Source organism: Entelurus aequoreus, linkage group LG22 (assembly GCF_033978785.1).
Source record: "Entelurus aequoreus isolate RoL-2023_Sb linkage group LG22, RoL_Eaeq_v1.1, whole genome shotgun sequence".
Classification (NCBI taxonomy): domain Eukaryota; kingdom Metazoa; phylum Chordata; class Actinopteri; order Syngnathiformes; family Syngnathidae; genus Entelurus; species Entelurus aequoreus.
Genome location: NC_084752.1, coordinates 20,986,193 through 21,002,063, shown reverse-complemented (window position 1 = coordinate 21,002,063; position 15,871 = coordinate 20,986,193). Strand labels below are relative to the sequence as shown.

General features: G+C 37.9%; 1 protein-coding gene across 1 annotated transcript; it reads right to left on the bottom strand.

The window, feature by feature from the left end:
• Positions 1-3,066: 3,066 nt before the first annotated feature.
• Positions 3,067-10,754, bottom strand: LOC133639302 (Na(+)/H(+) exchange regulatory cofactor NHE-RF2-like). Its single transcript, XM_062032527.1, has 4 exons — positions 10,094-10,754; positions 7,691-7,837; positions 5,881-6,102; positions 3,067-5,798 (listed from the first exon to the last, which is right to left on the bottom strand). Exons 1-4 carry the CDS (start codon positions 10,118-10,120, stop codon positions 5,631-5,633), a joined length of 564 nt encoding a protein of 187 aa, XP_061888511.1. The 5' UTR covers positions 10,121-10,754; the 3' UTR covers positions 3,067-5,630.
• Positions 10,755-15,871: the final 5,117 nt, after the last annotated feature.

Genomic DNA, 15,871 nt, shown 5'->3' with positions numbered 1-15,871 from the left:
GAACACAACACACAACATTTATAACAGAGATGGTGGAATCAGGGCGTTGGTTTACTTATATTAATTCGGAGGAAAAACTCTGACGCTTATGTTGTCGTAACAGGTACATCCTCCTTTTTTCAATTTACAGGTAGGACAGACAACTTATTCAACTTGCAACACTGCCAACTAGTGTTCATTGTGAGAATGACATGGGAGCACACAATAGTGAAACTTAACACTCCCATTTGCTCTCACAACAACAAAATACAATTCACTTCACATATATATTCTCATGTATGGTTACTGGTATATTTGAGCTCATTTAATTTCCTTTACTTATGTCCTCTGTGTATTTAATTTTATATTTGCATGTTTCATGGCACATTATCCGCATGTTATATTGGCTGCATTTCTCATAGTTGTTTGTGTGCCATGTTGTTCCAGACCACAGCAAACGTTACCCAGCTTGCAAAGATTGTAATAAATTCATTAGAAGAAGACAGCCTGCCGTTTCCTTAAACTTGGACACACACATTTTTCTGAGCCAGCCTCCATTTTATTAAAGTTTTCCAATGCTGCAAAAATGTGTCGAATAGAAATTTAAATACAACATTTCTGTCAACGAAGATTGAGCCTTTGATAGTAGACTAATATAGACACTTACATCGTGGGTTACTTTCATTATAACACTTACAGTATATAAGGATTTTAATTTTTTGCAGCTCCAGACAGATTTTTTGTTGTTGAATTTTTGGTCCAATATGGCTCTTTCAACATTTTGGGTTGCCGACCCCTGGGTTAGTTCATAGCATAATCAATCAGGTCTACAGCAGATATTCCCACATGCTGGTTAATGTGTCAGTGACAAATAAAAATGTCAAGTTTTGAAAAAAATATGATTATTTAATTATAGCATTTTACACACACACACACACACACACACACACACACACACACACACACACACACACACACACACACACACACACACACACACACACACACACACACACACACACACACACACACACACACACACACACACACACACACACACACACACAAGCAGACTACAGAGAACATCTCTCACAAAAGGATCACATGGTCTACCTGAGCAAACATTTCACTTTTACAGTACATCCTTCCCTTTATAAACACACCTCTTACACTGAAGGGCTGATGTTATGTTGACATAATTGTGTTTAAATTAACATGAGTTAAATAACATAGCATCTGTGACGACGTGGCGACTTACCCAGGGTGTACCCCTCCTTCCACCAGAATGAAGCTGGGATAGGCTCCAGCACCCCCCGTGACCCCGACAGGGACCAGCGGTATAAAATAGACAATTAACATAGCTTTGAAAGCTTTAACAACAACAAAAACTTCTATAGCTGAATCAGACACGCAGATAAAATCAAAGCATATCTTTAAAGGCCTACTGAAATGATTTTTTTTTATTTAAACGGGGATAGCAGATCTATTCTATGTGTCATACTTGATCATTTCGCGATATTGCCATATTTTTGCTGAAAGGATTTAGTATAGAACAACGACGATAAAGATTGCAACTTTTGGTATCTGATAAAAAAAAGGCTTGCACCTACCGGAAGTAGCGTGACGTAGTCAGTTGAACATATACGCAAAGTTCCCTATTGTTTACAATGATGGCCGCATGAAGTGAGAGAGATTCGGACCGAGAAAGCGACAATTTCCCCATTAATTTGAGCGAGGATGAAAGATTTGTGGATGAGTAAAGTGCAAGTGAAGGACTAGTGGGGAGTTGAAGCTATTCAGATAGGGAAGATGCTGTGAGAGCCGGGGGTGACCTGATATTCAGCTGGGAATGACTACAACAGTAAATAAACACAAGACATATATATACTCTATTAGCCACAACACAACCAGGCTTATATTTAATATGCCACAAATTAATCCTGCATAAAAACACCTGCGTGTTTGTTATGCTAGCTCCTAGCTCCTCTGCTAGCTCCTAGCTCCATAGAACACGCCAATACAATTCAAACACCTGATCAACACACACAATCACTCAGCCCAAAAGACCGTTTACCTAACCCAAGGTTCATAAAGCTTATATATTTTTAAAAAGTTACGTACGTGACGCGCACATACGGTCAAGTTATCGAATGTTTAGCAGCCAAGGCTGCATACTCACGGTACCTGATATTCAGCTGGGAATGACTACAACAGTAAATAAACACAAGACATATATATACTCTATTAGCCACAACACAACCAGGCTTATATTTAATATGCCACAAATTAATCCTGCATAATAACACCTGCGTGTTTGTTATGCTAGCTCCTAGCTCCTCTGCTAGCTCCTAGCTCCATAGAACACGCCAATACAATTCAAACACATGATCAACACACACAATCACTCAGCCCAAAAGACCGTTCACCTAACCCAAGGTTCATAAAGCTTATATATTTTAAAAAAGTTACGTACATACGCAAAAAAAAGCCAAAGCTGCATACTCACAGTAGCACGTCTGCGTCTTTGTCATCCAAATCAAAGTAATCCTGGTAAGAGTCTGTGTTGTCCCAGTTCCCTACAGGCGTCTGTGTATCCAAATCAAAAGTCCTCCTGGTTAGAGTCTCTGTTATCCGAGTTCTTCCATCTTGACTGCATCTTTCGGGAATGTAAACAAAGAAGCGCCGGCTGTGTACGGTTGTGGCTGACTACGTTCGAAAAATACGTCCATTTCGCACCGACAACTTTCTTCTTTGCTTGCTTGGCTTCCTTCTCCATAATGCAATGAACATGATTGAAACAGATTCACGAACACAGATGTCCAGAATACTGTGGAATTATGAAATGAAAACAGAGCTTTTTCGTAGCGGCTTCAATGTGGAAGGCATACCCGTGTTCGTCGGGCTACGTCACACGCATACGTCATCCTCAGAGGCGTTTCGAACCGGAAGTTTAGCGGCAAATTTAAAATGTCACTTTATAAGTTAACCCAGCCGTATTGGCATGTGTTATAATGTTAAGATTTCATCATTGATATATAAACTATCAGACTGCGTGGTCGGTAGTAGTGGGTTTCAGTAGGCCTTTAAGACTACTTTACAGTACAGAATATGTGTATGGTCCACACACAATGTCACATTTGTCATTAATGTGTGTGTCTGCCCACAGAGTGAAGTGTGAGCATTTCACAGAACAGATCATGTATGCATGTACATCACTTTCAGTCTTTTGTGATAGCCATTCCACTGAACCAGTGCCATTTGCTTATTGTAACTCTCTCAAAATAATCTTAAATTTCTGTATTTTTTTCCAACTCTAAATCTGAGAATAGACGTATGAACTACTCTTAATTTCTGTTGGCCCATTGCAGGCAACTTTATTTGATCTTTGTACAATGTTTCTAATCCCAGGATGACTTATTTCAGCCACAAGACAGAGTTTTTAGGTATACAATTAGCAAAAACATGCATTGCCTTTATGCGAATAGTAGGGCACCACAAGATTCAATTTGATTCGAATCTTGGGGGTAATGATTCAATTCAGAATCGATTCTCGATTCAAAACGATTCTCGATTCAAAATCAATATTTTTTTTTAAATAACATTGTTTGCCAGTTCTAGGAATAACTTCATTCCTCCATAAAATAAATAAACAACTCTGATTAATTTATATATTACTTCAAATAAAACTGGTTTTGTTTATTAAAATTCTACCCAAACATTTACAAAAGTGGCTGAAAGGGACATATTTTTGAAAAAAAAAACAAAAAACAAAGCAATCAATTATTGGATTTTTTTAATAGATTAATAATCGTAAAAAATAAGAATCGGGATTTGTAGAAAAATCGATTTATTTACATTTAAATGTCTTTTATTTTTTCTGAATGGGGCAACTTCCTGTGGATCAAGTGACTTGTGTAGTGTTTCACATTTTTCAAAGGGTTGTTATGATAACAGGAGTGAGAGAAAAACTGAGGACCCAAATAAAGTGTGAATTTTAACTACGGTATTTTGCGGACTATAAGCTGCTACTTTTTTCCAATGCTTTGAACCCTGGGGCCTATAGAACGGTGGGGTTAATTTATGGATTTTTCCTCGTTAACGGCCATAATACCTTGTATTCAACAAAAACGTTTTATATTACACCGACAGAGACACTGAAAAGGTGTGTTATTATTTGTGCTATGGTGCCATCTTTTGGATGAGTTTGCTCACTGTAGGTGTTGCTGGTTGAAAATGTACTTCCTGTTTCGTGCCTTGAACCAGAAGTAAAATCGTCCACAGAGTTTCTGCTCGAAAGGATTTTCATTCATTACTCCAAGCAATGTTTGTAAGTTTTACAATATAACTAAAACAATTCATGCTTAGCAAACCATCCCATGTGTGATGTCTGTAGGAGTTTTTTCATGCATATTTGTATGTGCTACCGTAGTGTAATCTGGCTAGCGCTGTGGGCATTAGCAAATATGCTAACACGTTTACAAGTTTACAAGTGTCTGTGTTAGTATTACTTACAATGACATTCTTTTTGTATTGTTTCAGTTTTGTAAATTCACCAAAACTTCACCGTTGAGTTATTGAGTCTATTTAGCTGATTAGAGAGCTAGCTTCCGCAGCTAGCGGGTTCATGACGATGACTTCTGTTTTGTTTGATCATCCGTTTTACTGCCGTGTTACAGGCACTGTTTGGAAACAATTAAGATATGTAAATAAACATTTACAAATATCTCGTATATATCTGCGGCTTTATTGTCCGGTGCGGCTAAAATAAGTGAATATTTTTTCTTCTATAATTTGGTGGCACAGGGGTTAGTGCATGTGCCTCACAATACGAAGGTCCTGAGTATCCCTGAGTTCAATCCCGGGCTCGGGATCTTTCTGTGTGGAGTTTGCATGTTCTCCCCGTGACGGCATGGGTTCCCTCCGGGTTCTCCGGCTTCCTCCCACCTCCAAAAACATGCACCTGGGGATAGGTTGATTGGCAACACTAAATTGGCCCTAGTGTGTGAATGTTGTCTGTCTATCTGTGTTGGCCCTGCGATGAGGTGGCGACTTGTCCAGGGTGTACCCTGCCTTCCGCCCGAATGCAGCTGAGATAGGCTCCAGCACCCCCCGTGACCTCAAAAGGGACAAGCGGTAGAAAATGGATGGATAGATGGAATTTGGTGGGTGCGACTTAAATACTCTATAGTCTAGAAAATACAGTACACTCTGTTCTTTTAAGAATAAAGTATAGTGAATGGGATAAGAAATAACATAAATATATATATATATAAAACAAAAAATAAATATGAAATATTAAAATGTTTAGATTTTATGATCAAGTCTAACTTTAGGAAGCAGGCACAGGCAAAAACATTGCAATTTTTCCAGTGCTTTAATACTTTAAAATTATATTTTTTCTCAATGTGCATTTAAATCAATGTGCACAACACTTTCTCTAATAGGAAATGTAGTTAAAATGCATGATAAAATAGTTTCCTCTTCATGCAAATGGAACCGATTAAGTGTAAGGGCCCACTTTCTTAAAAATATTGCTATGGCTGGAGGTGTTCGGTTTTTACTTGCTTGTTGGTTTCAGTTACTCGCAAGTTGATGGTGCTGACATGTCAGAATTCATAAATCATAGTCTGCATTCTTTCAGTTCTGTGGACTCAGAGGTTGCTGAAGATCTCCTGTTTCTTGCTCCAGTCCATAGGGGGCGCCCTCTTTCTGTTGCGCCCGGCAAGAACCTTTTGCTTCGCCTCGGCCGCTGTGGGGCTCAGACGAAGACCACTGTCTATGAAAGGGTCCGAAACACGCCTGTAGTCCTCATCGGGGACCTCAAACGTTAAACATAAACATAATTATTAACATATCTCATTATTTAGATTCACCTCACACACACACTTATTTCTCTCTCACCTGGAAGTTCATATCAGAGCTACTGATCTCGGATTGGGTGGTAGAGCCGGTTGAGGACTGGGATGCATAGCTCCCATTGGCTCGCGGTTTGGGGGACATGTTTGGGATGGCGGTGTCCGTCAGTGTGACGTGTACGATGGGTGATTCTGTGGTACAAAGGTGTTCAGTGGTGGGCGAAGGCGCGGATGAGGCGACTTCTGTGGAGGATTCGTCCATGTACACCTGTGGGAAGGAGGAGAATACTTTAAATAAATATACATATTTTTGAACAGTGAAAATGCTGGAACCAACCAAGGGGTGTCCAAACTTTTCGTATGACCTTTTAAAAAATGTGCGCATGTGACCCCAGGGAAAATACTTTATCAGTATAATGCAGTATCATGCTTGAAACCCCACTTCAAAATGATGTGCACTACAACACTAATCGAATGTAGCAATTAAAAGTGACTTCCTCATTTTGAAGTTTTTAAAAAAAATGAATTTATTATGGGTCTACTGAAAATGTGACCAAATCTGCTGGGTCAAAAGTATACATACAGCAACGTTAATATTTGCTTACATGTCCCTTGGCAAGTTTCACTGCAATAAGGCGCTTTTGGTAGCCATCCACAAGCTTCTGGCAAGCTTCTGGTTGAATTTTTGACCACTCCTCTTGACAAAATTGGTGCAGTTCAGCTAAATGTGTTGGTTTTCTGACATGGACTTGTTTCTTCAGCATTTAAGTCAGGACTTTGGGAAGGCCCTTCTAAAACCTTAATTGTAGCCTGATTTAGCCATTCCTTTACCACTTTTGACGTGTGTTTGGGATCATTGTCCTGTTGGAACACCCAACTGCGCACAAGACCCAACCTCCGGGCTGATGATTTTAGGTTGTCCTGGAGAATTTGAAAATAATCCTCCTTTTTCATTGTCCCATTTAAAGCACCAGTTCCATGGTGTGCTGTGGCCAAACAGCTACATTTTTGTTTCATATGGCCACAGAACTTTCCTTCAGAAGGTCTTATCTTTGTCCATGTGGTGTCAGATGAAACAAAAATTGAGCTGTTTGGCCACAATACCCAGCAATATGTTTGGAGGAGAAAAGGTGAGGCCTTTAATTCCAGGAACACCAGGCCCACCGTCAAGCATGGTGGTGGTAGTATTATGCTCTGGGCCTGTTTTGCTGCCAATGGAACTGGTGCTTTACAGAGAGTAAATGGGACAATGAAAAAGGAGGATTACCTCCAAATTCTTCAGGACAACCTAAAATCATGAGTTAAAAGTTAAAGTACCAATGATTGTCACACACACACACACACTAGGTGTGGCGAAATTATTCTCTGCATTTGACCCATCACCCTTGATCACCCCCTGGGAGGTGAGGGGAGCAGTGAGCAGCAACGATGGCTGCGCACGGGAATCATTTTTGGTGATTTAACCCCCAATTCCATCACTTGATGCTGAGTGCCAAGCAGGGAGGTAATGGGTCCCATTTTTATAGTCTTTGGTATGACTCGGCCGGGGTTTGAACTCACAACCTACCGATCTCAAGGCGTAATGTCCATCCATCCATCCATCCATTTTCTACCGCTTGTAGATAAAAAATATTTAAATAAAATATTGTAATCAGCAATCACTTTTTGTGAATCTGACATTTTTAACAACCAATTTGTAAGTTATCATTGTGCCTGTGTGACTATAAAATTGATTTATTACTAAATATGATGTGAAAAATAAATCAATGATTGTCCCTGGAAATGTAATTGTGTGTGTGTGTGTATAAAAAGGTAATAAATAAGTAAATAAATAAATAAGCAAAGTGAAAATATACATGTCGTGCTGTGGGTGTGATGCCAAGTCTGTGGAACAGGTCGTCTGTTTCCTGGTCGACCACCAGAAGACGCACTTCTCGCTCTTCTGCTCGAATGAGTGCCACAACCTCAGTATGCCTCAGGCATTCGATGTTCACTCCGTTTACCTAAGAAACAGGAGACATGGTATAGGAAACTGTGAAGAGAAGAGGAGCTAGTGGTGATGGCTATGATGATGATGATGATGATGAAGTAGCCATTGTACAAGGTGACAGCGGGAGGCATGTCTCACCTCACAGGACATAAAAAGAAGTCATTTGAGTGGAAGCAGGTTGATTTGCATGACACAATTTCCTCTCCACAACAATAAAATCTGTTTGTGACCAACCTGTCCTTCGCTGGTTATATAACTATGGATTTTTGGCCTTTCACCCTGTAAACACCGTCTCTCTCACTTCCTGTCTAACTAAGACACTTTAATTCCAGCTGATCTGCTTCAATCCAATCACACCGCAAATCAGTGCACAGACCTGATTAATACAAAGAGCGATGGTGCTGCTTTTCCAATCAACTGCCTTCACGTAACTGACATGTAATGTAACATGTAATGTGACATGTCATGTGACATGTAACATAACATGTTCAGGTCAGTTCATTTCATTCCAGACATGCATACCAGGTTACATTTGTGCACAAACTCAGGTTGACAGTTTTACATCTCAAGACGTCCGAAAAGGAGTAGAAAGAAGCAGACCTTGTATATGTGACATATCATGTAACATGACATGTAACAAAACACGCAATATGATATGTGAAGTGACGTGTAAACTGACATAACCTGACATGCATAGTGGCATGCAACATGACGTCTAACTGACATGTAACATGGCATGTCACATAACATGTAACGTGCCATGTAATATAAGAGATAACGTGACATGTAACATGAAATCTAACATGACATGTTAAGTGACATGCAACATAACATGTAATATGATATGTAAAATGACATATAACATGACATAACATCACATCTAACATGGCAAGTAATATAACATGCAATGTGACATGTAACATGACATAACATGGCATGTTACACATAATGTAACATGTAATGTGACATGTAACATGACATGTAACATAACACACAATGTGATATGTGAAGTGACATAACGTGACATGTAACGTGGCATGTAACGTGACATATAACATGACGTCTAACTGACATGTAACATGGCATGTCACATAACATGTAACGTGACATGTAATATAAGAGATAACCTGACATGTAACATGAAATCTAACATGACATGTTAAGTGACATGTAACATAACATGTAATATGATATGTAAAATGACATATAACATGACATAACATCACATCTAACATGGCAAGTAATATAACATGCAATGTGACATGTAACATGACATAACATGGCATGTTACACATAATGTAACATGTAATGTGACATGTAACATGACATGTAACATAACACGCAATGTGATATGTGAAGTGACATAACGTGACATGTAACGCGGCATGTAAAGTGACATATAACATGATGTCTAACATGACATGTAACATGACATCTAACATGGTGTGTCAGATAACATGGAATGTGACATGTAACATACAATATAACGTGACATGTAACATGACATGTTAAGTGACATGTAACATGATATGTTAAGTGACATATAACATGACGTCTAACATGACATAACATCACATCTAACATGGCATGTAATAAAACATGCAATGTGACACGTAACATGACATGTAACATGTAACGTGACATGTAACATCCCATCTAACATGACATGTAACATAACATGTAACATGATATGTAAAGTGACATATAACCTGACGTCTAACATGACATATAACATCACATCTAACATGGCATGTAATAAAACATGCAATGTGACACGTAACATGACATGTAACATGTAACGTGACATGTAACATCCCATCTAACATGACATGTAACATAACATGTAACATGATATGTAAAGTGACATATAACCTGACGTCTAACATGACATATAACATCACATCTAACATGGCATGTAACATAACATGCAATGTGACATGTACCATGACATATAACATGATATGTAAAATGACATGCAACCTATAATGTAACATCACATGTAACATAACATGTAATGTGACATGTAAAGGGACATGTCAAGTGACATAATGAGACGTGTAACATGACATGTAATGTGACTTGAAAGGTGACATGTAAGAAGACATGTAATGTGACACGAAGGTGACATGTAACATGACATGTTACGTGAAAAGTAAAGTGACATATAACGTGACATGTAACAAGACATGTAATGTGACATGAAAAGGGAACTACTCATGCATCATTTGGGGATAGAAATACAAAGCATGGAAGCCCCTGGCGTGTTTACCTCCACCAGTCGGTCTCCTGGCCGCATGTCAGCACACTCGGCGGGTGAGTGGGGGTCCACCGAGCGTACAAATTGTCCATATTTGACCTTGTTGCTGTGCAGGTTAAAACCATAGCCGTGTTCCCCCTTCACCAGATGACACAGGCGGGGAAGGAGTTCGATTGATGGTTCTGGCGAGGCCTCCGTCTGTAACGTGGGAACGTTTCAAATGGTAAAAATTCCCAAAGGTATAAAGAAACATGGTCACACTGAAGCTGGAACCTATTCCAGTTACCGTAGGGTAAAAGGCGGGGTACAACTTTGGCTGGCCGCCGGTCGTAGTAGTAGATGATCAAGCTTAACACAAATCCCATTCAACATACTATACAGTAGTTTGCATCAAAATGTCATCACAAAATTACAATTTGGATATAAAACTTGAAATCAGATTGAAACCCATTTGAGTTTTGTTATAGTTAAAACATTTTACAGCTGCTCACAATACACAGAAGCAATTACTGCATTGACCCGAGTATAAGACAAGCCCTTTTTTCAAGACCCTTTGATTGAAAAATATTTTTTAAGTACAATTTTCAGTGAATCAGTGGTTGTAATTGCATATAAATATTCTCATTCATCCAGGCCATTGTATTCTCAGGGCATTCAACTGATCTTAACTGGACTGTTCAAATTGTCTTATGCTACGTTCACACTGCAGGGTCGGATGTCTAATTCAGATTTTTCTTATCAAATCCGATCTTTTTATGTCCCTGTTAACATTACAAAAAAATGATTTCTAATGTGAATGCAACCTGACCTGTATGAGGACATGACGCCATGACATCGCACGCACATGCATTGTTTACGAACGTGAACAATAGCTTTAAACTCTAGTCTGCCTCGGTATTGGAAATTTCAAGGATTTCGTGCAATCAAAGTCAACATTTTCTGAACAAAATTATTGCGCGTTGAAGATTGAGAAGAAAGAAAGTATTTTGGCTCTGGCAGTTTTACGGTATATTTTGCTTCGATGTCTGCTTGAAGAGCATGTCTGTGGGCGAGCAGTGGTGGAACTTTCATGCGAGTTCCTAAAACAAATTAATTTCCTGCTCCGTTGTCAACTTTTTATTTTGTAAACGTATATTTTGGCGAGTAATTATGATGCTTATCGTATTTTGATGAGGTTCTGGTGGGATGAATGCAACCTGAGTGCGGGAGCGTTGACATTGAGGACGCCTGGCATATATATCTGATTTATTTCCACATACAAAAGAGGCCTCGATCGGCTATGAAAAATTCGGAATTACAATGTTCACGCTGACATAAAAACATTCGCATATGGGCAAAAAAAATCGGAATTGACCTGCAGTGAGGAAAAGGCCTTAGATGACATTTCACTTCTCATCTGAGCAGGCTTCATCAGTTCATGCTCAAAGACTAGTTTGGACAAGTCTGGTCTTAGATGTAGGACTCAAGTATTTAGCCCAGGGGTGTCCAAACTCCGACCCGCTGACCAAGTGCGGCCCACTGGCACCTTCAATCTGGCCATCACAGATTGTCTAGTCTAAACGTCACAAGTTTCATAAGAAGTCTGGACCGTGGAATGTTTCCAGCTTAAATTGACATATCTTTGTGTATGTGAGTGTGAATGTTGTCTGTCTATCTGTGTTGGCCCTGTGATGAGGTGGCGACTTGTCCAGGGTGTACACCGCCTTCTGCCCGGATGCAGCTGAGATAGGCTCCAGCCACCCCCGCTAGCCCAAGACGGACAAGCTGTAGGAAATGGATGGATGAATGGATAGTCTAATTGCTAAAAATGTAACACTATTCTGTGATCAGTTGTAGTAAATCAGGTCAATGACCCCAAAGTTTCCCAAATAGTAAAAACACAGCATCAATTTATATGACCAATCCAGAGAACCTTTCTCACTCATGTTTTGAATAAACTAACCAACACAGAAAGTCAACACATATGGTCACACACAACAAAACCTGCTCACTGAATTATGTGGACATTATACATTTTTTTTCCATAATTAACAATCACACCCATTTAAATCCACTACAGATCATGATGGGTAAAATGCAAAACACTCTCTTCACCCTTTGCCATGTTTGGCACATTTTATCTGTTTGATATTTCTGTTTGATTACAAAACTTTAAGGAGGTCGTCAGTGAAATAAACTCGGTAGGAGTCGAACTTTCACATACTCCTAATATTTAATGTTTTATCGTTTGTACTTCATATTGTAGTGTCGTCAGGATCTGATGTGTGGGGGTGTTAATAACAGTGTGGTTGTTTTGTCTTTTAGCGAGTTTGCTTTAATCAATTCAAACTGAAGTGTCTCTGATCCATTAATCCATCCATTTTTTACAGCTTGTCCCTCTCTGGGTCATTTCCTGATCATATTATAAATCCTACGTTCTTTATTTTTGTACAGATTATTGTTGTTATGTCACAACCAACGTTCTGTTGTGTGGCGAAAAAAGTATTAATGTGTGCGTGTCTGTGTGTGTGTGTGTGTGTGTGTGTGTGTGTGTGTGTGTGTGTGTGTGTGTGTGTGTGTGTGTGTGTGTGTGTGTGTGTGTGTGCACCGTCCATATGACAGCGTATTGGCGATGATTACCCTTGAAAATTGGGCTTTACCGCAGGTTGTACTGTATTTTTACATGTTTGACAAACTTCCCTCTTCAATTTGGTATGAAATTAATATGCAGATTTAAATAATTGCAATCCCCGATTATTTGTAAAAACTACTTTGTAAACTTCAGCACTCAGGCACTGAATGAGACAGCAGACGGAGTTGGAATAAATAATAGTAAACAAACAACTAAAGTTAGTGTAGTGATTTTGACATTAAATTGATTTCAGATGCTTTATTTTACTGCATTAGATATATATTTAATATCTACAGTATATCACGACACTAACTTCAGAACTGTATAAATATATTTAATGTATCTACATTGTGTGTGTATGTACATACGTATGTATATATACTGTATATTAGGGGTGTGGGAAAAAATCGATTCGAATTCGAATCGCGATTCTCACATTGTGTGATTCATAATCGATTCTCATTTGTAAAAAATCGATTTATTTTAATTTTTTATTATTTTGTAATTTATTTATTTTATTTTTTATTTTAAATTAATCAATCCAACAAAACAATACACAGCAATACCATAACAATGCAATCCAATTCCAAAACCAAACCCGACCCAGCAACACTCAGAACTGCAATAAACAGAGCAATTGAGAGGAGACACAAACACGACACAGAACAAACCAAAAGTAGTGAAACAAAAATTAATATTATCAACAACAGTATCAATATTAGTTACAATTTCAACATAGCAGTGATTAAAAATCCCTCATTGACATTATCATTAGACATTTATAAAAAAATAATAAAAAAAGAACAATAGTGTCACAGTGGCTTACACTTGCATCGCATCTCATAAGCTTGACAACACACTGTGTCCAATATTTTCACAAAGATAAAATAAGTCATATTTTTGGTTCATTTAATAGTTAAAACAAATTTACATTATTGCAATCAGTTGATAAAACATTGTCCTTTACAATTATAAAAGCTTTTTACAAAAATCTACTACTCTGCTTGCATGTCAGCAGACTGGGGTAGATCCTGCTGAAATCTATGTATTGAATGAATAGAGAATCCTTTTGAATCAGGAAAAAAAAACGTTTTTGAATCGAGAATCGTGTTGAATTGAAAAACAATCGATTTTGAATCGAATCGTGACCCCAAGAATCGACAATGAATCGAATCGTGGGACACCCAAAGATTCACAGCCCTAATATATATATATATATATATATATATATATATATATATATATATATACACACAGTATATATATATATATATATATATATATATATATATATATATATACACACAGTATATATATATATATATATATATATATATATATATATACACACAGTATATATATATATATATATATATATATATATATATATATACAGTATATATACAGTATATATATATATATATATATATACAGTATATATACAGTATATATATATATATATATATATATATATATATATATATATATATATATATATATATATATATATATATATATATATATATATATATATATATATATATATATACACACATATACATATGGCATCATAACTCCCCTTCAATTGATTGCTAACTCGCCCAAACTTTCTTTCTTTAGACACTTTTTTTTCCAGCGGTTTTTCGGGTGTGCATCTTGCCAGGACTTTTCAGGTCAATGGTGTGTGTGAGGTGAGTGACAGGAAGAAAAGCTTTGACTCCTTGAATAAAAGTTGTTTGTCTGCATGTATAACTCTCCAGATCCTTACTATAAGACAACCCAACTTTTTTAGACTTTTTTGAGGGGGAAAAGTAGCATCTTATATTTAAGTCGTTATGATACCGTATTTTCAGAGTTGTTGGATCATTTAAACATATTTCTACAAGTATTTAAAGACTATTTGGCTGAGACATTTGCCTGCACAGGTTGCAAACAGCCCCTTGAAGTAACTAAGGTGTATTCAAGTGCAAAGTAACTACCTTAAAGGTCTTATTGACATGAATAGAATGAACTGAATGGATCCGTCTGAGCAACATTAGAGACAATCCTGATCCTAATTACCGGCGACACATTTGGACACATTGCATGACTTGCCGGCCATGACATGACGCTGGCAGGGAGCGTGTTCTGTGCCAGCTCGGCGCATTAGTTGCTATCGTCAGGCTTCCTCAGGGTAGTGACCGTCTGGTCACCAAGCCAACATGAGGGCTTTGTGACTTTTCTCACAGTCTTGTCTGCCCCATCACAACATGGGAACACGAACGCACACTTACATAACATAACCTAACTCCATAGAGGTGCTGTATATGAGCTACTGTATATGAAGCTGTGCATAATGCGATTCACACTTGGCAGTGTTTTTTTTATACCTGCTGTATAGCGACGGGAAGGAAGACCAAGACAACAGATTGCTATGGTGACTGCAGGTCACCAAGTTGTGGTGACATGTATCCTGCAGAGTACTATGTTGTTGGCCTCATTACTATATTTGTCACATCCGCCCAAACCAATTGACGCACTGCAAAACACCCTGACCCATGCATAGGAAATAACTATCCATCCATCCATTTTCTACCGCTTGTCCCTTTTGGGGTCAAGGGGGGTGCTGCATTCGGGCGGAAGGCGGGGTTCACCCTGGACAAGTCGCCACGTCATTGCAGGGCCAACACAGATAGACAGACAACATTCACACTCACATTCACACACTAGGGCCACCATTGTATTTAGTCATCACAATTTAATTAACATTTATTATCTTGCTATCCCGTATCCTTGGTGGTATTATGGTACCCATGGTTTCAATTCCTGGCCAGGTTTGCATCAGGAAGTAAAAACTTTTATAAAAATAAAGCCAAAACTGTTCAGACAATTGACAGTTCAATATCTGCGTTGCTGCAAAATTGCCGATTTTAATACATTGTTTTTATATTTTCTAAAAAAAATGATGTGAAGATAGGCATCTTTAACTTTAAGCATAACTACATGTGTTCATCTTTGGGCACCTAATGATTTGATTACGACTCAGAGGCTACAATTCTATCACAAATAGATTTTTTATACATCTATATATATATCTATAATTATTACATTGTATAATATTATTATATTGTATATTGTTAATATGTCATATATTGATATTATATAATCTCAATGTATTAGTGTGTAGACTCATTTTTAAA